Genomic DNA, 22,053 nt, shown 5'->3' on the forward strand with positions numbered 1-22,053 from the left:
ATGCGGAGAGTTTGAAGGGTTTGGTGTTTTTTTTTCTCATTTTTTTAAATTAATTTATTGAGAGGGAATTCCTTGCAGCCACATTGGCAGGTGCATCTATGTGAAAAAAATGAGCGGTGTAGAGCTGTTCATACCCAGGCTGTGTTTGGCCCTGAAGGTCTGTAGCTTAGGATGGCCTTTGTTTGTTTTTTCCCCCAAAGTTGTTTTTGTAGCTCTGGTACTGCAGTCCTGGGGGACTGGGTTGTTTTTAAGTGCTAAGAGATGTTGCCTTAAAGTACTGACCCTGGTGGTCTTGTGCAGTCCTAACGCTGTTCCTTGCCATCAAAAATAATCCTAATTAATAGCATCACGTTTTCTCTGAGGCAAACAAAAAAGTTCTGTTTCTTGTGGAATGGTAATAATGGACTTTTGTAAGGCTTTGACCAAAGCTGAGGAACAGACCCACGCACCAGGGTGAGTGCTGGGTTTGGTTTTTAAATTAAAACTTAATAGCGAACTGTAAGGTCACAAAGACCTTAACTGCGGCAGAGAAGGGTGATTGTACCGTGACAGCAATGCAGGTACTCAAAGGGGGAAGTGCTTGGGGGATATTACACTGGCCCACAGGTGTTTTATTTCACCTGCATTTTTGGCATCGAGCACTTCTTTTAAGCCTCTTATGATGTGTGGGGAAATCCGCCTCTCAGAGGGCTGGCAAGGCGTGCACCATCTACCTTTTGTTTTAGGATGATAGAAAAGGGGTTCCTCACTGTGAGCGTGTGTGGGTTGTTCCCCCACCCCATGTGTGTGTATTTAATGGCTGAATTACTGGTTTTCATCACATACCGGGAGAGGTAAATCATGTACATGGGGGTTGGGGGTGTCTTCAGAATACAGAAAAGGGTTTTCAGTGTTAGAAAGTGTGAGAAATGGACAGGTCTGTTGTTTGCCACTCCCTCAGCTCTGTGTTCTGTAGTTCTGCTTCTGGGGTACTCTGCCCAGAGCGGGACGGGCAGGTGGGAGCGTGTAGCCTTTCCTCACCGCCCCCCCCGCCACCATAACCCCCCAGTAATCATTTCTTTCTTTCAGCAATCTCCCATACAATCCTTCGATGTTTCTGCAGCTGCAGGTGGGTGGGTTCCCTCTCAGTCAGTTTATCCGGTGTGGTTTGTAACACACGATTCCATACAGGCACTGGGTTTGTATCAGAAACCATTGGTATTTTAGTGAACTGACTTGTACTTCAGGTGACAGTTACACTCGGTGGCAGAACTGCACAGATCCTGGGTGCTGTGTTCAGCACTGTGTTTTGTAACTTTTTCTTCCTCTTAAAAAAAAAACCAAACCCTTTCTGATAGGAATTTACATTAGGAAAAGTTGTAGTTGTCTCCTTGTACTAACAGTAGAGGAAGAACTAATAGTTCTTTATTATACAGAAGTATTTTACTCAGTAATACTTGAATGAACAATTTAGCCATTTCTAGTAAACAGAGACTTGACATTTTTTTGAAGATAATCTTGATCTTACACCCGTAAGGAGAGGAGCTGCGCAGTCTTACACAGAGACGCTGTAACACCAGCCTTAAACCAGGGCCGTTCTATTACGGAAAGTTAATGGAAAAGTCTCCCGCATCTGCTACGCTTTCAACCACCTCTGATGCAGGGGATGCAGCTGGACACTGGTGTACACGCCGTATTTCCCTTTCTCAGCACAGCCCTCCCCCCGGCTTACAACCCCCAAGAGGAACCAGGTGTTGTGGTAGGACGCTGTGAAGGGGCCCCCGCTGTCCCCTTTGCAGGCGCCTGCCGCCCCCGTGCCGTACCCCGCGCAGAACGTGTCGGTGATGGCTCTGCCCGTCGCCTGCTCGCAGGTCTCCGTGCTCACCATGGGCAGCCGGACTCGCATGAGGAAGCGCAGGGTGGAGCCTCTCTCGTGGGTGGCCCCCACCCGCTCACCGTCCCCACCCCCCCCAGGCAGAGGGGACCCGCGACCCGCGTGCTCAGGTAGAGCGGGGCCATGTCACCCATCGGAGCGGTACTGGGGTGCGTCCAGCTCCGCTCCACAGCGACCTTGTGCTCCTGGAGTGCCCGCTGGTACTTGTCAAATCCCCTGGGCAGGAGAAGGGGAAATGTGTCGGAGATGTGATGGTGTGTGATGGGGAGAGAGGGAGGGGGGGGGGGGAGGTAGGGAGTGAAGGACTGTAGGGAAGGGAGGGAGGCAGGCAGGGGAGGCAAGAAGGCAGGCAGGAAAGGGGACAGGCAGGAAGGCAGGCAAGCAGGCAGGCAGGAAGGGAGGCAGAGGCAGGAAGGCAAGAATGCAGGCAGAAAGGGAGGGAGGCAAGCAGGCAGGGAGGCAGGCAGGGAGTCAAGAAGGCAGGCAGGGAGGCTGGAAGGCAGGCTGGAAGGCAAGAAGGCAGGCAGCTAGGAAGGCAGGCACGAAGGCAGGGAGACAGGCAGGCAGGCAGGGGGGAGGGAAGCAGGGAGGCAGGCAGGGAGGAAGGCAGGGAGGCAGGCAGGAAGGCAGGCAGGCAGCACCTACGATTCTCACCCTGTACCAGTCGTACTCACCCACGGTGACGTGGTGCGGTCTGACGACATGGAGGCAGTGTGCGGCGGTGACCACCCAGCGGCTGCTGATCAAAGTCCCCCCACAGAACCCAACGCCTTCACTGCTCCGGATCAGGGCCTGTAAGACAGACGGGGACCCGTGTCAGCAGGGCTGTGTCAGGTCCGTGGGCACCCCAGCCCTCTGCTCGCTGTCGGTCTCTGTACCCTGGAAGCAGCGCTGCTGGCAATAATGACACAGGGCACCAGGCAAAGATGGTGTTAAACCAATAAAATCCTACGGCTGCCCATCTGTGACAGTGCAGCAGAATGTTCTGATGAACTAAGCTTGACAAAACCAAACACAGTTAGTGCTACAGGAATTCTTCTACGGAAACAAGTATCAGTGATTCCTTTTCATGTAGCTTCAAATTTTTTCAGGATGGGGGAACAGTAACACAAGGTGTATTTCATTGGTGCTTGGGTTAAAAAGTAAGAGCAGTGTCTGTCTACATGAACAACAGGGAGAAAAGATTGTGAAAGTGCAAGTGGAGATTCAGAAAAATGTGTTACTTTTCCTTTTATTGATAATAACATTTGGAATTAGCTACAGAGTAGAAAATGGAGAAGTAAAAACACACTGCTCAGTGCTAGTTTGTCTTGTCTATTCACAATTACAAGCTCCATTAATGCCTCAGCATCTCTTCACTTAAACTCCTCCCTGAACCTGTTATTTCATGTGTTAACTGGAAGGAAAAGTTTGAATTTTGGTACTCTGCAGTGTCAGTGAAGTTAATCATCAAATAGTGGAAAAAAGGTGCGACACAGTCTGGCTGCCAACCTTGGCCTAGTTCCTGGAGTAATGTCATGTTTTACGTGAGCCATTCTGTGTCCTACTGATGCTTTTATTTCTGTGCAGTAGAACAAAACACTGAAAAGTAGCAAAGAAAAATTACCTGAAAATTCTGTCTTAGGTTATGAAGAACTAGAATAAAAAGGGTTTGCAAAACCCTTTATATATATATATATATATATATACACACATATATATCTCTATCTTTTTGTGTGACAGCAATAAAACAGACTGACAGTAACCTGACCCTTCTTAATCAGTCTGTTAACTCTATGCACAAGCCCAGAAACAATAACAGTACACTGATGAAATGGAGACAATATAAGTGAAACTTAATAACAAATAAGGACACACACACACACAAAAAAGCCCAAAACCAAGATTAAAAACCCAAAAGAAGATAGTGGAAATAAAGGAAACATGACAGGGAGGTTTCCCTACTTGCCACATGCCACTTGCCTTCCCTTTGAGCCCTCTCAGTGTCTTCCTTACCATACAGAGTACAAATAACCTCAGTGTGCAAATGAAGAATCCACCTGGTCATAGAAAAATGTCTGTGAGAAGTATCAGCAGCCATTCCAGAAGGAGTCAGGAGTGCAGCTTTTCACCAAGAAGTTTAGAAACAACCAGAATAACAGCAGGAGAAGAACTGCTTGATGTAAGAAAGTGTTAAGCTGAGATCGCAAAAGCACATTCATCTAGGATGGGGGTGAGGGGGCAGGTGTGGGGAATGTGAAATAAGGCAACCAAGATGTGTGTGATCACAAAGACCTGCAGAAGTCTGAGGAATACATGGGGCTGGATTGCTCTTGACCTGAAAAACACAACTTTCTAATGGCTTGATGACTCTGCTCCAGCTGGAACCACTGATGACAACGTAAGAACATGGTCAGGTGTGGGATTTACAGCCAGGCTGGAAGAGAAGTATTACCTGCCAGGGGCAATGTCCCCGATGGCACAGAGTTCCTCCCGTGATCCTGGAGTCGTTGTGCTCTGAAGTAGCGCTGACATTTATCTGGGCGGGGGGAGGCGCGTCTGGAACACTTCCCCAGTCGCTGCTCTGGTTGAGCCCTGGGTGCAGGGTCTGACTGGCCCCCGGTTCGTCCTGGCCAGCGCTCGCCTGGATTTTTTTATACATTTTTACATTAAAAAAAGAAATCATGTTTAATTGCTTCACTGTAAAAAGAAAAGTACTTGGGGGAAACAAAAATTCCTTATGATTTCCATGTCAGTTTGGCTTTTGCTGTAATTTCATGCCTCAGTCATTTGCAAACCAGGTCTTTCAGAAGACCAAAAAATCTGATAAGCGACAGGCAGCTTTTCATTGTTTGTATATCACAAGATAAATAGAGTTTTTTGTTGTTTACACTAAGCTTTGGCTGATTTGTTTGATGCATTTACTCAATAAAATCACAATGAGAATAGGGCCTCACCATGAAAGCGCTCCAGTGCAGGTGACTTATTATCCCTCTACAGTGACAAAAAGAGGTAACTCCCTGTCCTTCCTCGGGGGCAGACAGGAGATGGCCCCGTGCCCCCCTCAGGGCTTGCATAGATGAGCCCAAGAGCCCAGACCCACAGCTGCTGTGTGCCAGGAGGTGCTGGGACCCTCTTCTTATGCACAGCAGAGCTGGAAGTAGCTGATTCCCTTCCTGGGGTGGTGGTGCCCCAACATGTCGTATAAGAAATCACTGTTCTGGTGTATGAACCGTAAACAACCAGCCCGTTGTGTATCAGACAAAGCCACCACTGATAACCTCGGTGAGAAGCCTGTACAAAGGTTCCACTCAAGGATCCAAGGAGCAAATTCCAGCCGTGCTCCTTCCTTCACACTGAAGGCCGCTGTGCCTGTCCTTGTGCTCACCTTTCTCACAGTTGTCTCCTCCACATCTTGGGGGGGCAGATGCAAAAGTAATTGTAGTGTCGTATTTTGCAGACTCCACCATTGTTACAGGGATCTGTACTACAGGGATTTAAACCTAAGAAGAAGAAACAAGGCATAGTGTAATTCCAGGAATTAAGAGAAGCCTGGGGTTAAACTGCCACGCAATTCTTTGTGCCCAGAAGGGACACAAGAAATAAATACACCTTTTCAAAATGCCTTTTTTACCTACCTTTGTAATTGAACCAAAACTCCATCTGCAAGAAGAAATCACAAATGAAGAAAACAGTCGATAGAAGTGGCCATATTGGTTACTGGAGATACAATTTAGAATGTTTTTTTTAGGGTGCATAGAAATTAACAATTTGATTAGAACCATAAAATACATTCTCAGAGCAGATCTCCTGATCATCACCATGCAGCTAGCTCACTTTCCTTCACATCATGGACCACCCACAGAGTACAAAAACTGGGTTGTACTGGAACGAAAGTGAAACTGAAAGCTTATATCCCTAAGTGCTCCACCCCGCGAAAGGTCTGTGGCACCAGCCTAGGAGTTACAAGTGACACCCCCCCGCCCCAAATGTCTCAACGCAGGGGCCCTCAGCCCAACTGCGTCACGCTGAAGAGCCGTTTCTACTGTGCCGCACCACCTGCTGAGGAAGATACATCGCCTAAGCAACTCGGGCTAGATACAAGAGAAATCAGGCACCTCGATTTAAAACTGCAGCTCAAACTCCTGCTTCAGCAGATGGTCCCTGGCAGAATGCCTGCAGCCCAGCTCCCCAGCTGGACACCATCGGGCCCTGAGACCGAGGTGCTCCTCCTCTGAGTTTGGAGGGCTCTGGTCAAGCAAGTGGCCTCTGAAAACATCAGAATCGCGCTGCTGGACTGGGGCTCTCGCAGAAAGAGGCTTTGGAGACTTTTAAGGAATTTACACCACACTCGCTTAGAAAGTGAGATCTCACAGGTGCCCTGCGTGACCCATCCTGACCCCCAAGCTGCAGAACCCACAGGCACACCCCTGCCAGAGCCGTGCCAGGCGGCTTGGGAAGGCTTACTTACAGCTCACTGTCAGCTCTCCTCTATTTTTCCTAAAATAAAGTTTCTCACCGTTTTCTCCTGCGAATGGAAGATCTCCTTGGCCTCCTCAAATGAACACTTCTCCTCATTGCATTCTCTCTCCAAGTTCCCTGGACGAATTTCTTCCAGAAAATAGTTAGCTCGTTTATGGACTTTCAGCACCGCATGTGCCTTGTCTTTTCTCACAAACACTAGAAAGACAAAACTGAACAGTTGATACTGGAAGACAACAAACCAGCATCATCACAGTCACAATCACACATGCTTCAGTTGAGTAAATATAAAGAAGGGGAATGGGAATCTGCACAAGCAGCCCAAAGGAGAATAAAATTAGTCTGTATTCCAACAAAGGACACTAGTAGTTTAAGTTTTCTTTCAGTGGATAGAAAGACCCACTAGTGAGACTTGCAGATTAGTGCAGAAATAATTTTTTTATTCCACAAGACCCTTGAGTATTGCAGCTTCTTCTCTGGAGACTGCTGGTATTTTTCTGTTTAACCATCCTGATTCACAATTATTAGTTGCCTGGCTGTGTGCGCACGTGGAAATAAAGCTGACAGGAGAGGCTGGGTTTGTATTTGGTGTCAGCTTTGTTCCATATTCAGTACTGCAGAGCCAGTGCTTTCCACGTAGCTACTGTGGCCCAACAGGACAGACACCACTCCTTCATTAAAAGAAATACATGACGTGTCAGTGTTGTACTTAAGTTTAGTTCATCTCCACTTCACTAAGCTATCTGCCCTCCTCCTGCAATGCCTTAAGAGCTATTACTGCCAATAAAGTGAGGGAGGAGTGGCCAGAAAAGGGAATACGGCAGTCAGGTCCTCCCCACACACCCCCTGCTGCTCCACAGCCAGTCTCTACCTGTGCTTCTTCAACCCACAGGACTTTGTGTTCAGAAAAAGAATGTAGTTTCAGTTTAAATGCCAAGATTGCCACAATAAGACAATTAAAGTAAAAACAAAATTCAGGAGTACCTACCTGAGGATGAAAACGGACAGCTGCTGTTGATGGAGCACATCAGTAGGAGAAACCCCACAAGCAAGGAGCTGCTCTCCATTTTAGCGAGCACTCAGAATACTCTGACTTCCTGCTGATTTCCTTCAGAGGGAAAAGAAGAATGAAATCGGTATATTGTCACAAAGACAAGGGTGACTTAGCCTGCAAAACAGATGAAGTAGAAGCAAGAGGACAAGAGAAGGGACAAAGAAAGCAAATTCTACCCAGTTCATTTTGATCCGATGTCCATTGTTTCTCCGAGCCATAACGATGCTGCACAGCACAACAGGAGTCCCAACACTTCACAAAGCAATGCACAGAGACAGACCTAGCCCAGGAGGGGGTGCAGGGTCTGAACCAAAGCCCGCAGAAGCAATAAAAAAGCTCTGGTGAACATGGGGGAGGGATGGATCAGGCCCCAACCGAGCAGTTCCCGTGCTGATGGTCTTTAACTGCACGCTTCAGGCAGCAGTTTCTAATGACGGCAGCTCATTACTCATCAGCAATTACTGATGGTCTTGAAGACCATATGCACAAACCCCAATGAGGAAACCATCCACCACAGCCCTGGCAGTCACAGTTACAAGACAGAAGTTTGTATTTCATATTACCTTCCCAGGCTAAGTAATTTACCAGGATTCGACAGCACATACCTCTTTGCTACCTGGGTCATTTTTCCAAACCACAGGATCCAGAATGCATTCACTTTACACAGAACCATGCAGTTATACTCACTTTTTTTCATTATTTTTTTAGGGGAAGATGGGAGAGAGATTTGGATGCACACCAGGAACAGCCACGAGGTCAAGAGGTTGATCATTAACCAGTCACAAATATTGACAGAGGAGAGAAACCTTCTGGGTTCTACGAGACATGTTTGAAATCCAAAATCAGAAGAAAAACTGTGCGTGTGTTTCCACACACACAGATGTGCATTAAAAAAAAAAAAAAAATCTCCTTAAAAACATCCTCCATCAATAAAAGCCACTTCTTTGCAACAAATTTCTTCAGGAAAATCTGGAATTTTTAAGAGGAGATTTCTGACACCAGCATCTTTCAGTAGGTAAGATCAACTGACCTGGAAAATACACAAGCTGCTCTGTAAACATCTGTTGAAATATGCAGAGCTGTGAGTGTGTAGGAGGATTCATAGCAGTCACCTGCAGGAAGGCAAATACTGCCCCGTAACAGTCACTGACATGATGATTTCTGCCATTAATTAGACCCACGTTTTACTGGCTTTGAACACAATCATGTTTTCCCCCGTAACTCAATGACTAGCGACGTCAGCCGTCTCAGCAGCACGTTTGCTTGGTGCAGGCCCTGGCTGGAAGGCTGCTCTTCAAAGCATTATGCTTCAGCATTCGTTGATCCTTAAATCCAGTCCCAAATACAAAAAAAAGAGGAGGGGAAAAAAGAGAAGAAGAGAGACAGTGACACAGAGACATGGCTGCCTGCTGGCTTCAGGTCAGCTCACCTCCAGCATGACGCCCTTAGCCGGACTGTTACTTCTCTAACTCATGACTCAACTTCAGCACTTGCTTAATAAGCAGCTTGTAAGTCAACAAGACTTAAGTCCACAAGCTTAAGAGATATTAAACCTCTTTGCTGACACCGTATTAAATTTCTTACTTAAATTACAAATTAAATTTGCTGTACCTGAATTCTTTTTCTTTCAACAATCTCATCACAAGAGCAGACTGAAGTTCTTCACTCATTCAAATACAGGTCCAAATCCTGACTGAGATGCTGGAAACACGTATCACTACAGCAGAGTTAGTTTCACTTTTTTTTTTTCCCTACAAGATTAATTATATTTATAAGGCTTAAGTGCTAAGATTAAAAACAAGTATAAATTGTGATATTAAACTTCATTTTGACTATGGCTAGTTCCTATGACCTTACTGGTGCTATGTACCTTTATTTACTGATACACACACGGACGTACAGAAACAGATGCAGACACACACACACCCCCCCCCACCCCCCCACCAGCAGCTGTCCATTTGCATCCCCCTCTGTGCAAATTTAAATGCTTCTTGTGCTTTATGGAGAAGCACTTCAATGGTTTAGCTTTGTTTTTTTGCCAAGGAATGATCTTCTAGCAAAAATTCCCATATTGCTCTGTGGAGAGTTATCTGGCACTCACACAGATGTCCCACGGCAGTATAAACCCATTAAAACAAAGGTCAGCTCAGCCTGATCAGCCCTTAGACAGTGGGAAGTAAGAAGGTTGACCCTAAGTCAGGTATTGGCATTACAAAGCCGGTCAGAAATTCAGTTCAGAAACCCAAGGCGGACTGGAAAGCCTTGCAGGCTTATCAGTCTTGTAACCTGTAGCGTGCTGTGACCTCTACAGCACTGCTCTCCCAGAAAGCCTTTTAGGAGTAGGGATGTCATCTGTCAAAGGCTGGAAATTAAGCCTCATTGATCAGAAGCAGCACAGAACAGGTGGATGCTGCCACACCAGTTGGCAGGGATCTCTATAGCAATGGTAGGAGGCCAGAAGAATTTGCAGCTGGTGGGAATCTGCCAGTTTCTGGTGTACAGAAAGGTATTTAAACATCTGCAGATGTCCTTGGGTTTTGAGACTGATTTCACAGCTGTCTTCTCTCTCTCTGGCAGACCTGTGGGGTGGACTTTGAGGTGAAAGCTTTCTCAACAGATAATCTGGAAGAGAGAATTCATAGGAGGTAACAGAGCCTGTGTGTCTGTCTTCAGTTTTGCCCTTCTTAAAGGGGTGGGTGGTTCAGTGATGCACCTTGCTTGATGTTCAGCTTTGACCCACTTGTCAGTGGACTTCTTGGGTGTAAGCACATGTGAATGCAGAACTCCTGCCTCTGCCAAGCCCAAAGTACCACCATGTTGTCCTCTGCTGCTTCCCAGGGACACCGCACGTCTGCTGATCCGTAAGATGCAATATGCTCCAGAAACTCCAGGACCCCAGCCTTGTGCGGAGACCACCTGGCAGTTCTTCATGTCCAGCAAGCCGTTACACTTGAAAGCTTCCCTCAGTAAAGAGGTGAGGAGTTAGCCCCGAGGCTGTGGACATCCTAGTATTGGCATGATGCCAATATGCATTTTGCTGCCCAAAGCAGCTGCTTCGTGTGTTACTCGGATGACTCAGCTGAGACTGACTTGGCCCAGCACTCAAGGGCTCTGATTTCTGTCAGTAGCTACTGTTAGGGGAGGCTGAGACTCCGTTACAAGACACATTTGAATCCTGTGTCCAGTTCTGGGCCCCGCACTTCAAGAAAGATGTTGAGGTGTTGGAGCGAGTCCAGAGGAGGGCGACCAAGCTGGTGAAGGGTCTGGAGGGTCTGACCTACAAGGAACGGCTGAGGGAGCTGGGGGTGTTTAGCCTGGAGGAGGCTCAGAGGTGACCTTATTGCAGTCTACAACTACATGAAGGGAGGTTGTAGTGAAGTGGGAGTCGGCCTCTTCTCTCAGGCAACTAGCGATAGGGCAAGCGGACACAGCCTCAAGCTTCGCCAGGGGAGGTTCAGGTTGGACATTAGGAAGAATTTCTTCTCAGCAAGGGTCATTAGCCATTGGAAGGGGCTGCCCAGGGAGGTGGTGGAGTCACCATCTCTGGAGGGGTTTAAGAAAAGACTGGACATGGCACTTAGTGCCATGGTCTAGTTGACGTGGTGGTGTCAGGGCAACAGTTGGACTCGATGATCCCAGAGGGCTCTTCCAACCTGATTGATTCTGTGATTCTGTGATTGATAAATCATTAGTAACGCTAATGTAGTCTGCAGCTGATTGCATTCGCTAGAACAGGAATGAACAAAGACGTGCTTAGCTTGCTAATTAGAAGAGATTTACGGACTTTAGGATAAACAGAGCATGCAAAAGCTTGGAATTAAACCTCTTTTTTTGAATAACACCACAATTCACACTGACTTTTAAGGAAGTCTGGGGGGTGTGTGCATCAGGCATCATATGTGCAAAGAACAGAAAATACGGAGAAGTTCTAGGGACCTGCTGGATCGACTTCATCTGCGAGCACTGGAGCGAGATGTGAGTGAGTGGAGGCAGTGATGGCGTTATTAAAATTTCATTGTGTGGAAAGAAGAACTGTACAAACACAGAGCAAACCAAAACAGTTGCTGTGGATAATATGTTAGAGGAAAGCTGAAATGACAGAACCGTATCACTACAGTCACTGTTAAAACACTTTTCTCTGCCCCGTCCTGCCCCCCCCCGCCCCAATCAATTCAGTCATTTTACACCTCAAAGATGGAGCTGTCTGACCACAGACTATCTATCTTATTTTCTACAACACTGTACAGCATCTCGGCCTAACAGGGTATTATTTCTTGCCTGTAAGGCCTAAGTAGCACCATGCTACAAATAAACAACATAACCTGGAAACTAACTGATGTAAACAAGGTAAAAAAGAAAAAAAAAAGAAGTAAAAAAAAATTAGATACCAAGGAAAACAGTACACAAGGTTAACATCTACGCAATATTTAATACTGAAGATGTGACAGTACATTATACTGCATGCTGTCACTAGCACAGAGCCACAATATTCCAGACTCTCAGCATCAGAATCAACCCTTCCAAGAAGCCGACATCTCATCTATGTGGTGCTGGATCCACTCAAGATACTGACTAACTTTGGTGTAGACGCCAAATTTCTCCACTCTTCCACAGCCTTCGCCCCAGCTCACCAGTCCTACCAAAAACCAAGTATCCCTGTATTTGGTGATCATGGGGCCTCCGCTGTCCCCGCTGCAGGAATCCCTCCTGTCTCCCAAGATCCCAGCACACAGCATGTTGTCAGAGATGGCAAATCTCATCGCCTGGGCGCACTCGTTCCGGGGAACCATGGGGATCTGGATGTAACTGAGGAAAGTCGAGTAATTGCTGTTAACATCACTTGTGCTGCCCCAGCCAGTCACCACCATCTGCCTCCCGCTCCTCGTCAGCTCCTGTTCTGCCAGGTCGCGGGTGGGAAGACAGATGGGGAGCGCGTATTTGTTATACATCACGGGCTCAGCCAAGTGCAGCATGGCTATGTCATTATCGGAGGTTTCCTTGGTGTAATTTTCGTGGCTCACACTTTTATCAACCCAAATGGTTTGCTCATCTGCCTCAGTACGGAGACGGTGGAATTTACCTGGAAGAGCAAACAAGAAGAAGACGGATGCTTCCTTCACCTTGAACACCAAAGCAGCTGGATTACATTGGGCTTTATGGCTGTACTTCACATTTTTACTTCCCTTGTAATACAGACATGTTCTTACTAGATGGATGAATCTGCAAACCTTCCACATTTACCTAAATTACCTAAATACATACAGTACCAAATTAATTAGTACCCTAGAGCTCTGGTCATCAGTTGAGAAGCTGAGATGCCCTGTTGTGTTCCTATTACAGTATGCTTGTGCAGCTTGAGAGATCTTCTTCAGGAGGAAAACAATCTTCTTGGAGTCAGCACTAACAGCTCGGGGAGCAAGCACACAGCAAAGCAAGACATCTACAACCGTACGTGAGCTTTATGCTGTATGACCAGTGCCTGGATGACTGAACTTCAGGATTTATAAGATAACGATGACTGACCGGTAAGGTTATGGCTTTCTGGAATCTTGCATCTGTATTTTAAGGAATTTTTGACTACTTAAGACTTCTCAGTTGTTATTTGTGCTGCATGATCACGGCTACTTTGTGGGCCAAGCAGTTATGGAACAGTCAGCAGAAAAATAAGTTGAAAAGGGCCAGAAAGGCAAGAACAAGTCATCTGTGATACACTGGGAAAGGAAAGACCGAGACAGATCTCTCTGACAGGCTGTGAAGAGAGAGCCCCAAGAATAACTATCAGTGGCTGTCACATTTGCTGTCAGTTAATTTAAGCTTCATACTTCAGCATGTCCTTGATAAAAACACTTCTGCAGAGAACTGTCTGTGATGCACACTGGAGCTGAGGCAGGCACACAGCCGAGCACGTGCGGTGGCAGGACACCCAGGCTGACACCTCCCCTCTGCCCGCGCTGCACGTGTGTGACACAAGTGTGCTTTGCTTCTCGGTCTCTCTAGAGGGGAGTTAGAAGTTGCTCTTTACCATCACCTTTTTGAATGTGTCCTTCCACAATATTAGCCTTCAAATTTGTTCCCCTGCCCCTCCGTTAACCTTTGCCTTCTTTCAGGCTTATTTGAATCCCTCCAGATACAAACTCTACAGTCAAGTTGCTCTGACTTTGTGTGACCAATGTCTTCTGAAGTCACTTGCTTCAGTGTAAGCTCCCCCGTGCTGGAGCCTCTCCGTGAGGTGTTGCAGTTGTTCGCGTTTTTCTTCTGTAAAGAGTCAGTGTCTCCAAGCGTAGGGACTTCGTGATCCACAGTAGTTCCAGAAACAGATTCTCAAAAGACCTCTGAAGTCCAGCTTTGGATCTTGGACTTCCAGACCTTGCTACCCACTCTGCAGCCACTGTGGCTGGGGGCTGACTGGCAGGTAAGTGCAGGGGTTTCTTCCTATCTTCACCGATAGAAAACTCTGCTTTAGGCCTCAGAAATAACTCTGGACTCGAACACTGTCAGATCATCTCCTCTGAGGAAGGCAGTTTAGTTGGGTAGGAGCATACTTTCTGCTAGGCTTCCCATGGTCTGTATACAAGCATGGTCATGAACCCATGTCACCTATGAACAGGTGGGGGACAGCTTTTGCATCAGTGCTGCTGTAGCAACAGCTCCCCCCAGCCCAGGAGAAGACCCTTTTGACTTCTGGTCATGAATACTTCCTTTCTCAGTTATCTATCTACCCCAAGTTTCAAATTCCAGAAGTCCTATCCACAGCTGGATGTACTGAACCTAGAGGTTATGTGAAATGCATCTAGTTCCTTCTACACAATAAGGAGCATCATAATCTTGCTGCTGGCAGGAAAACATTAACTATGAAGTTCTACATAAACAAGGAAGTGTGAGACCTGTTCGCTGAAAGGAGAGACAGTATTTTGAATTGAATCATTACGTTCACTTATCTGCTCTATGTTCCTGGAGCTCTGAACACACTTCTGGATGCTCTTAAGCTGGAGATGCAGGAGCAAGAGCCAACAAACAGGAAAACTGGGTTGTTCTCAAATCCATCTCCCAAAACTTCAGCTACTCCGAGATCTAACTTTTCACTTCAGACACTGAAGTGCCATGCGAGTCCTGCTACAAGACCACTCCCCAAGCTCACGAGTGCAAACCCAGATGTGAGCTTCCCCTCCGGTTCTGCTCTTATGGATGGCAAGCAGAGCGCTGCAGCGGGACCAGTCCAGAACAGTGTTGGGTACCCCAGCCTGACAGCAGCAGGTCGGGTATCACCTCTCCAGTCTTGGGATGAACACGTCCGTTACTGTCATGGAGCTCACACCTGCCCCCACAGACACGGCAATGTCTCCGTTCAAAACTCTGTTCCACAAATCTCACTAGATGCCTCCAGGGCTTAGAGCAGGCGTTTTCTGATGAGAACTGCTTCACTGGTGGCAGTAAAATGCCCAAAAGATACATGTAAAGGGACAACCATGTGGTGTTAGGCTGGGTCTTAAAAAGGTTCCCTTCTGCTTGACCTGGAGCATCATTTGGAGAAGAATATCTTCTCTCTTGGTGAAGTCTCAGGCTGTGGTCATCTCAGTCCCACCCCCCATTCCACAGTAAAGGACCCTTCTGTGGCTTCCATCTCACCACAGCAATATTGCTCAAGGCTGAATGACAGGGGTTCTCCCCTCATGCACCACAACTCTCAGTCCACGGCCACACACTTGCTTCTTCCTCTATTAGTAAGGAAGGTCTTTTGGGCAGGTAGGAGAGTCAGAAAATTCAAGCCCCTATTGCTGATCACCCTTACAGTATAAATCACTCTGCATACTCACCCCAGATTTATGTGTGAGATGTCTCTTGAGTTTCATTTAAGCCAAAAAAAAAAAAATCTTCTCAAATCAGGGTTCTCAAGTGCTGACACTTTTCTTCACCCACTGAAAATCCCTTTTTAGTTGGACACCACAGGACTCTCTTGACAGATCCCACCCCTTCTTTCTTTGCTGCAGAGAGATCTTCGGGCATGGCTATCCCAGCTGAAAGCTTGTCAGACTGCACAGATCTCTACCAAGACCTGCAGTACTAGGCCAGGGTGGAGTAATTTAAGTGCAGCCTCAATACTTCCCCTAGTTATCATTTTCCCACTGACCTATCCCCTTCAAGCTACACTCAAAGCTGTATCTAGCACCGCAGAGCCTTCAAACACCGCATCTAACAGTTGCTTTTCCCCTGAAACATTTGAAGATCCTTTACCAACAAACTCCACAGGTTTCATTGGCAATCACTTAAAAGGGAAAAAAATTACTTACTAGTAACTGGAATTGCTTGGAGATGTGTAGTCTGTATGCATATTTCCAAACTACCACACACATTTCTACTTTGATGTTCCTCTGTGGAAAAGGTGGGTATTCTGGCACTAAGAGGACCCAAGTGTGAATGGAACACTAATTATTTTTGTCTGTTAATTCAGGAGCAGTACTGTACTTGCCATAGATTTTCTCATGCTTAAGAGCAGCAGTGCCAGTAAAGGCAGCGCTGCCATTCTGCAGCACGCCTCCTCCTTCTCTACTAAACTCTCTGAAGTAATGGTGTTCAAATGTATGAAAAGGCAGGACGAGGTACTGTGACATTCTCCTCCTGGGATCAAGACTTTTTTCTTCAGTATTGGGATGACCTTGAATATTTTCATCACCAGAAATACACCAGCAGAAGAGACCAAGTCTTTCTACTTTACAGACAAGCAGCAGTGCTCAGAAGACATCAGCTCACTTCTATAGGAAGTTCATAGTGGCTCAAATGAAATCAGATTTTTACTAGATTTTTTTGTTTTGTGCTAAGGTGCATATTAAATACCTCCTAGACAAGCCACTCCTACAGCCAAGAAGGACTTCTGTCTTTCTCCTGAGATGTTAAACCTTGGGAATAAGAGAGTTATATTTAAAAAAACAGGGACAGGCCTTTTTTCCATACCAACTTTTACTTTGAGCCCCTCTTCTGCCTCAGTGCAGTGTGCTGCCGTTAGGACCCAAGATGGATGGATGAGAACACCTCCACACAGAAACTTCCCTTTGCTATTTTGCAGCATAATCTGAAATAAAAAAATAAAAAAAAGAGGTCTGACACTGCAGGGAGCATGGCTCACAAAATATTGTAGACATTCTTCCTTGTGGTTGCAAAATGCCCAGACACATCAAGGACCAAAGCGTGTCACATTTCATCAAAGCCAAAGCTCTACAGTGGGACAAAAGCACTATGAATAAGGTCTCTGTGGAACATCTACAAAAAGGTTTTGACTGTTCTTCCTGAATGAGGACTGGCTTCATCCGAATCGGCACGGGACGATGCTGGTCACTGCAAAGAAGCACTCTGGTATTTGAAAGCTTTGAAATGCAGAGCTCAAATGAGGGGGTTATTCTTGTGTCCACAGCACACCAAAAGACAGTGCGTCATCTCAGGCTGCAACTCTCACGCTATGGTGTAAAAGGGCCTTTAATGCCAAAGAGAACCAGGCCCTGATTACATGCATTCACTAGTTCCACGATAAGCTCTGCGAGGTCTCCCTTTTCCCTGTGATGTCCCAACCCTGCTCTGTAGAGCTACAGCATATCTTGCTGATTAAATCTGCTAACTTGAAGTTATGACAGATGAGGCTTGTAAGAACAGATCCATGAGAAAGGGGGAGAAGACGACCTCACACTCCCACCATAAGGCTCTCACCGTAGCTGGAGCATGCATCACGCAGCAGAGCTGCAGTGATTAAGTGGCCTTCCTGAGGATGGAGCACCAGAGTAGGTACGTGTCATCACTACCCTCTCTCTTTACATTGTTGGCAAGGTAAGGTAAAAAACTTGGCAACAGCAACATTGTCAAGACTCCTAACAGATAATAAACTAATTTTTTCCTGTTATTCCAACTTTTGGGTTGCTTTTGAAAAAGCTAAGCTAAGGGAATCTTAAGCTTCACGTGACACCACCACAGGTAATGTAGGAGCCCTTCTGGAGCAGCTAGGCAGGCAGAGCTGTTCGGGAAGAGCCTGAACTATCTGTGGTGAAAACTACTGTGAAGAGCTATCTGTGTGACTCTTTTCTCCTTACCTGCCAAGGGCTGCCTCCCCTTCTTCCTACTTTTCCCTCAATAAGCCGAATATTGAATCCTGCTTTGGCTTCAATGTAGTCTGTTTTCACTCTTCCACAGGGGAACTCCACTACGGGAGACGCAGAGAAGTTAACTAGCAAAGATCAGATCACCCCATACAAAATCTCTCTCTAAAGCATTCCCTCCATCTCTCTAACCTAGGCAATACTATTCAGTGGCTTCATGGAAGTCCCTCAGTGCTTTGCAGAGGAGGCAGTTTCCTGATTCCCCTGTACGTCTCCATGAGGCAAACACAGGTTAAAGGCCATAAAGTGGGTATGGAGTTGGGAAATGCAGGCACAGAGTTGCTCTGCATGGAATGGATGTTTTGAAAACTAGTACAAAGTGCACTGCAGACAATTCTCCCATAAAACCCTCTTACCTCATGTTGGAATAATCCTCTGTCAAATCTGGACTACGAACATCCTCCTCTTACCTACAGGCTTGCACATGGTATGGTCATTCATCAGCTGATACCCAGAGGCACAGCTGCAAGAGCGGCACCGGTTGGCAGGGTCATCCTTACAGAAATGTTCACATCCTCCGTTATTGACAGAACAGTTGGTGTACTTCACCTCTGCAGAAAAAATGAACAGCAAGAGAGACGTGAGAAGCTGGAAAGCCAAAGAGTCACAGGAAGGTAAAGCAGCAAAATGACATGGTGATTCAAGTGAGCAACAGCTGACAATGGATTTGGGATGACAGCTGTGGGCTTTACTGGCACTCGGGCCCTGAGACGGCAAAGAGACCCTGGTCCAGAATAAGACAGTGAGGAGATGGAGAAAACAGAGATTACTGTCAGGGCAGGTAGGCTGGAGAACAGAAAATTCACTGTCACTGAGTGCAAGTCAGACAGTGCAAAGTGTTGATGATACACGACATACGTGCTCACCCTAAACATGCACTTTGTCCAAGGAAGAAACTGTCACAGTAACGACAACCAAATATCTGCAGTGGACTGTTTTGTCCCTTGTACTGTAAAAAACCCCACCATCATCCCTGTGCTGACAGTTCTAAAGTAATTGAAACCCCTGTTTTACAGAATTATTTGCAGTATTTTTGTAAAACTTAGATCTCTCAGCTCTCCAAACCTCTCCCATGACAATACAAAGTTCATTTTGCTTTAGGTAAGCACAGGTAATCCTTTTACCATATCATGAAGCAAAAGAGAAAACCCATCAGTAAAGCAAGCAAGTGTACTGTGCAATGACAAAAGTGTCGATCCCTGTTACACAGAGATCCCTGTCACAAAGAACGTTATTTAACGGTGGATTAAAGGCAGCATTACCATAATTGCACAAAACCCCCTCCCAGCCTTTGTTACAGATGCAGGAAAATTCTCCAATATTGTCCTTGCAGATCCCATTGGAACAAGGCTGTGGGTCACACTGATCTCCATCTGAAACAGAGGCAGGCAAACGCAGTCCCTGAATCATACAGAGCTCACAAGTCAAACATTAACAGGAACAGGCCCTCCCTGATTCCCAAGCATCATCCATGGTTTCTGTCACCAAAGGGTGATGATACCTCTGTGGTGCTGGCCCAGAGACAAGGGTATTTGTTTGGGTTCTGAATTACAGCTGCGGAGTGAGGGGAGTGGGCAGAAGGGGAAGAAAGAGGCAGGCAGGGCAGAGGTAGGCTACTGTGGAGGTCAAGAGCAGTGGTGTGGCTCCTCTTTGGACCACGTCAGGCAGGGTTATAGCATCAGAGAGCACTTTTGGCCAGTGCCTTAGCTCTAGGGATATGACTGATGATAGGCACAGACGCATCTCAGGTTTTTTAGGAAAGTTATGTGTATGATGGGACAGGAAAACATTCTTTGCACACCCCATGTAAGAGAGAATGAGAATTTGGATCAGTATGTGATACATGGCAGCAGGAAGGCTGAGTATTAGTTACTCTCGAGGAAACACAGAGAAGTGATGAGGGAAGTCTTTTACTTACCTACATACTTGCTCCAAAAATTTCGCTGTGGAGAAACAAAACTTACATTAAGGCTAGAAGCAGACTTTTAACAAGTGAGGGATTTAAAGTGTATCACGGTCTTGGCCAACAGAGCACAGCACCCCAGTCAATGGCATCGGTCTCCTTGTTCTTGGCAGTGTAGTGACTGGCACTACAAACCAACAAAACTGGCCAACCTGGACGGTCACGTATTGCCCATACTCAGCACAGATCCCCCTGCCCTGCTTGCAGACCCACCAGCACCGCAACCCCTCCATATCCCCACAGCTTCTCTGTTTTCTTGTCACTTACTGCCAGGTAAGTCACTTGGGCTGTGGAGTGCACAATTCATTTGTGCCCAGTTCGACAAAATGTGGGCATTGTGAAGACAGACCCCATTCCACTCTGGGGTCTGAGGGACAGCAAGGACTGGTTCATCCTAGGTGGCGAGCCCACTCTGCTTCACGCAATAAGAAAAAGTCCGAGTCGACACGATTGGGTGTGGAAAGGGGCAGGGATCAGTGATGTTCACAATAAAGGTAGTGCCCAATTGAAATATGAGGTTTGGAGAAGAAGAGAGGACCTAGTGATAAGAGAAATGTTTGTCAGGCACAGGTGGGAGACTGAGGAGATACTGCAAAAGGCAGTCAGGGCTGACAAATGGACAACAGAGGCAAGGACTGGACAGACTGGGAAAAACTCAGTAGCAGCAAGAATAGCCAATGGTGTCGAGCAGGGACTGGCATTACCTGGCTGGGACCTAAACCTCACAATGAGCTCACGTGGGACATGCACGAGCAGCCAAGTTTTGTGGCCCATACAGGTGGTAACTTGACAATCACTTAACAGGATTACATTCAAAACCATGCCTACACCTCAGGAGTCAGAAGTGATGCATGCTCAGTGCTGACAGCAAGATGTCCCATGCCCTGGATTGCAATACTTTAAGAAAACAAATAATTGACTGGTTAAATCCCACATTCATCCTTAAAAAAAACCAACTTACTGTTGCTTCCTTCGTCTCAAATATCTCACTGGCCTCCTCAAAGTCACACCGCTCTTCAACGCACTCGCGCTCCACAGAGCCCGGTTTGAGCTCCTCCAGAAAAGAATTTGCCCGCTTCTGGATTTTCAGGACTTGGTTTGCATCTTTATTGCTGTAAAATACTGGAAGCAAAAATGTGAAAGCACAAGCTGGGAAAAGAGCTGGCTGAAAACTGGCAGTGGTTCTTCCCAAAGGACACTTCTCAGAGTAACAGCCCCTCTCTAGCCCAGCACGAGTGCCTGCCCTAGAAACCCCGGGCTGTCAGCGCCGTGCTGCAGAAGCGAGCTCCAGCGCTGCGCTGTGATACGCAGACAGCTCGCAGGGCTCACGAGGGCTGTGACCAGGCAGCCATCACAGCTCAGCACTGTGTCTGTGAACCTCTGCTGGAGGAATGCAAACCCCCCTAAAGGGAACGATTCCAACCACTCCCCGTGGTGGAGGAGCAGGGAATGCACTTGCAGCGACTGGAGAAGGGTGAAGGGTATCTCTAAAATGAAAACTTACTTGAGGCACTACAGACTCGTGAAGAGCAGGCAGCCAGCAGCACCCCTACGGTGACGAGCTTCCACATGCTGCAGCAGCAGTCACCTGAAGAAGAGAAGGTAGGTGCGAAGGGGAGCGCGCTGCTGAGCTGCAGCACGACCCCCACGCTGCACACAGTTTCTATTCAGCCAGCTCAGCCAGCTCCTTCCCTTGTCTTTCTCAGAGCACCTCCCTCGCTGAATGCTGCGCTGTGACTTTCCCTGATGGCAGCTCCAAGGCGGCCGTTCATTAGAGGCCCTCCAGACTGGTTTGCCAGCTCCCTTTAGCCCACCAGCAGCTGCCCCAGAACACTTCTTGTCTGCCCCAACGTGCTCTCCTTGTCACCGGCCATTTCTGACAAGCTTTACGCTTCATTAAAGCAAGCTGTACTCTGAAATCCCGAAGGATACAATCCTTCTGAAGCACTTACTGCTTTATTCAGTGTGAATCAGCGTGATCTGTTCTTCCGCCATGAGCTCTGCTGGAACTTAGTTAATCCATAACTTCAGATATTTACTCTTTGGAGTGACATGAAGTGCTTTCTTTTCAGTCATTAAACAAACAGTGCTCGGGGGAGCTTGACAGTTTACCTGCATGCAGGAGAAAAGTGAAACAGCTGAGGCATCCACTCTGCCTTTTGCCCATCTGTGTTTCTTTTGATTCTCTGGCAAGCAGAAATGTTGTATTTAGTTTCTAAGCAGAACCACCCAGTGCTGAGGTCTCTTGACAGCTCCTACCACCTTCTCACAGCATGCAATCACCCAAAAGGGACACATATTGCTATTTTTAAGAGTCCTCCCACTTTACTTTCTCATCAAATGTTCCACCACAAAACAGCCAAGGCAACTACCCCCCCTTACAGCCACGAGCAGGCAGTGCCTGCCCCATCAGCTGCCTGCTGTGAGGAGGCAGGGCAAGAAACTTGTACCAGCGTGCTGCATCTTTTGGTGTACTGGATTAGCTCTCATCAGCACAAACTCTTCTATTAAATTTTGAATATTGAACATTTTAGAGAAAAGCCACAATCCTTTTCAGAAGTTT

At 46.9% G+C, this 22,053-nt stretch overlaps 2 protein-coding genes across 2 annotated transcripts; both read right to left on the bottom strand.

Moving 5' to 3' along the window:
• Window positions 1–1,183: 1,183 nt before the first annotated feature.
• LOC137675093 (coagulation factor VII-like) lies at window positions 1,184–7,491 on the bottom strand. Its single transcript, XM_068420998.1, is given in 10 exon segments — window positions 1,184–1,645; window positions 1,648–1,920; window positions 1,923–2,089; window positions 2,544–2,665; window positions 4,308–4,569; window positions 5,210–5,262; window positions 5,264–5,355; window positions 5,491–5,515; window positions 6,372–6,532; window positions 7,323–7,491. Coding segments are annotated over 10 exon segments (1,299 nt in total). The 5' UTR covers window positions 7,402–7,491; the 3' UTR covers window positions 1,184–1,580.
• A 4,373-nt stretch (window positions 7,492–11,864) lies between these two features.
• PROC (protein C, inactivator of coagulation factors Va and VIIIa) lies at window positions 11,865–21,475 on the bottom strand. The gene is made up of 9 exons (XM_068421078.1): window positions 21,443–21,475; window positions 20,995–21,078; window positions 20,452–20,612; window positions 19,446–19,470; window positions 18,790–18,900; window positions 17,938–18,078; window positions 17,462–17,571; window positions 16,338–16,455; window positions 11,865–12,468 (listed from the first exon to the last, which is right to left on the bottom strand). The coding sequence occupies exons 2-9, from the start codon at window positions 21,059–21,061 to the stop codon at window positions 11,900–11,902; spliced, it is 1,302 nt and encodes a 433-aa protein (XP_068277179.1). The 5' UTR covers window positions 21,062–21,078; window positions 21,443–21,475; the 3' UTR covers window positions 11,865–11,899.
• Window positions 21,476–22,053: the final 578 nt, after the last annotated feature.

The sequence above is a fragment of the Nyctibius grandis genome, chromosome 32, assembly GCF_013368605.1.
Source record: "Nyctibius grandis isolate bNycGra1 chromosome 32, bNycGra1.pri, whole genome shotgun sequence".
Classification (NCBI taxonomy): domain Eukaryota; kingdom Metazoa; phylum Chordata; class Aves; order Nyctibiiformes; family Nyctibiidae; genus Nyctibius; species Nyctibius grandis.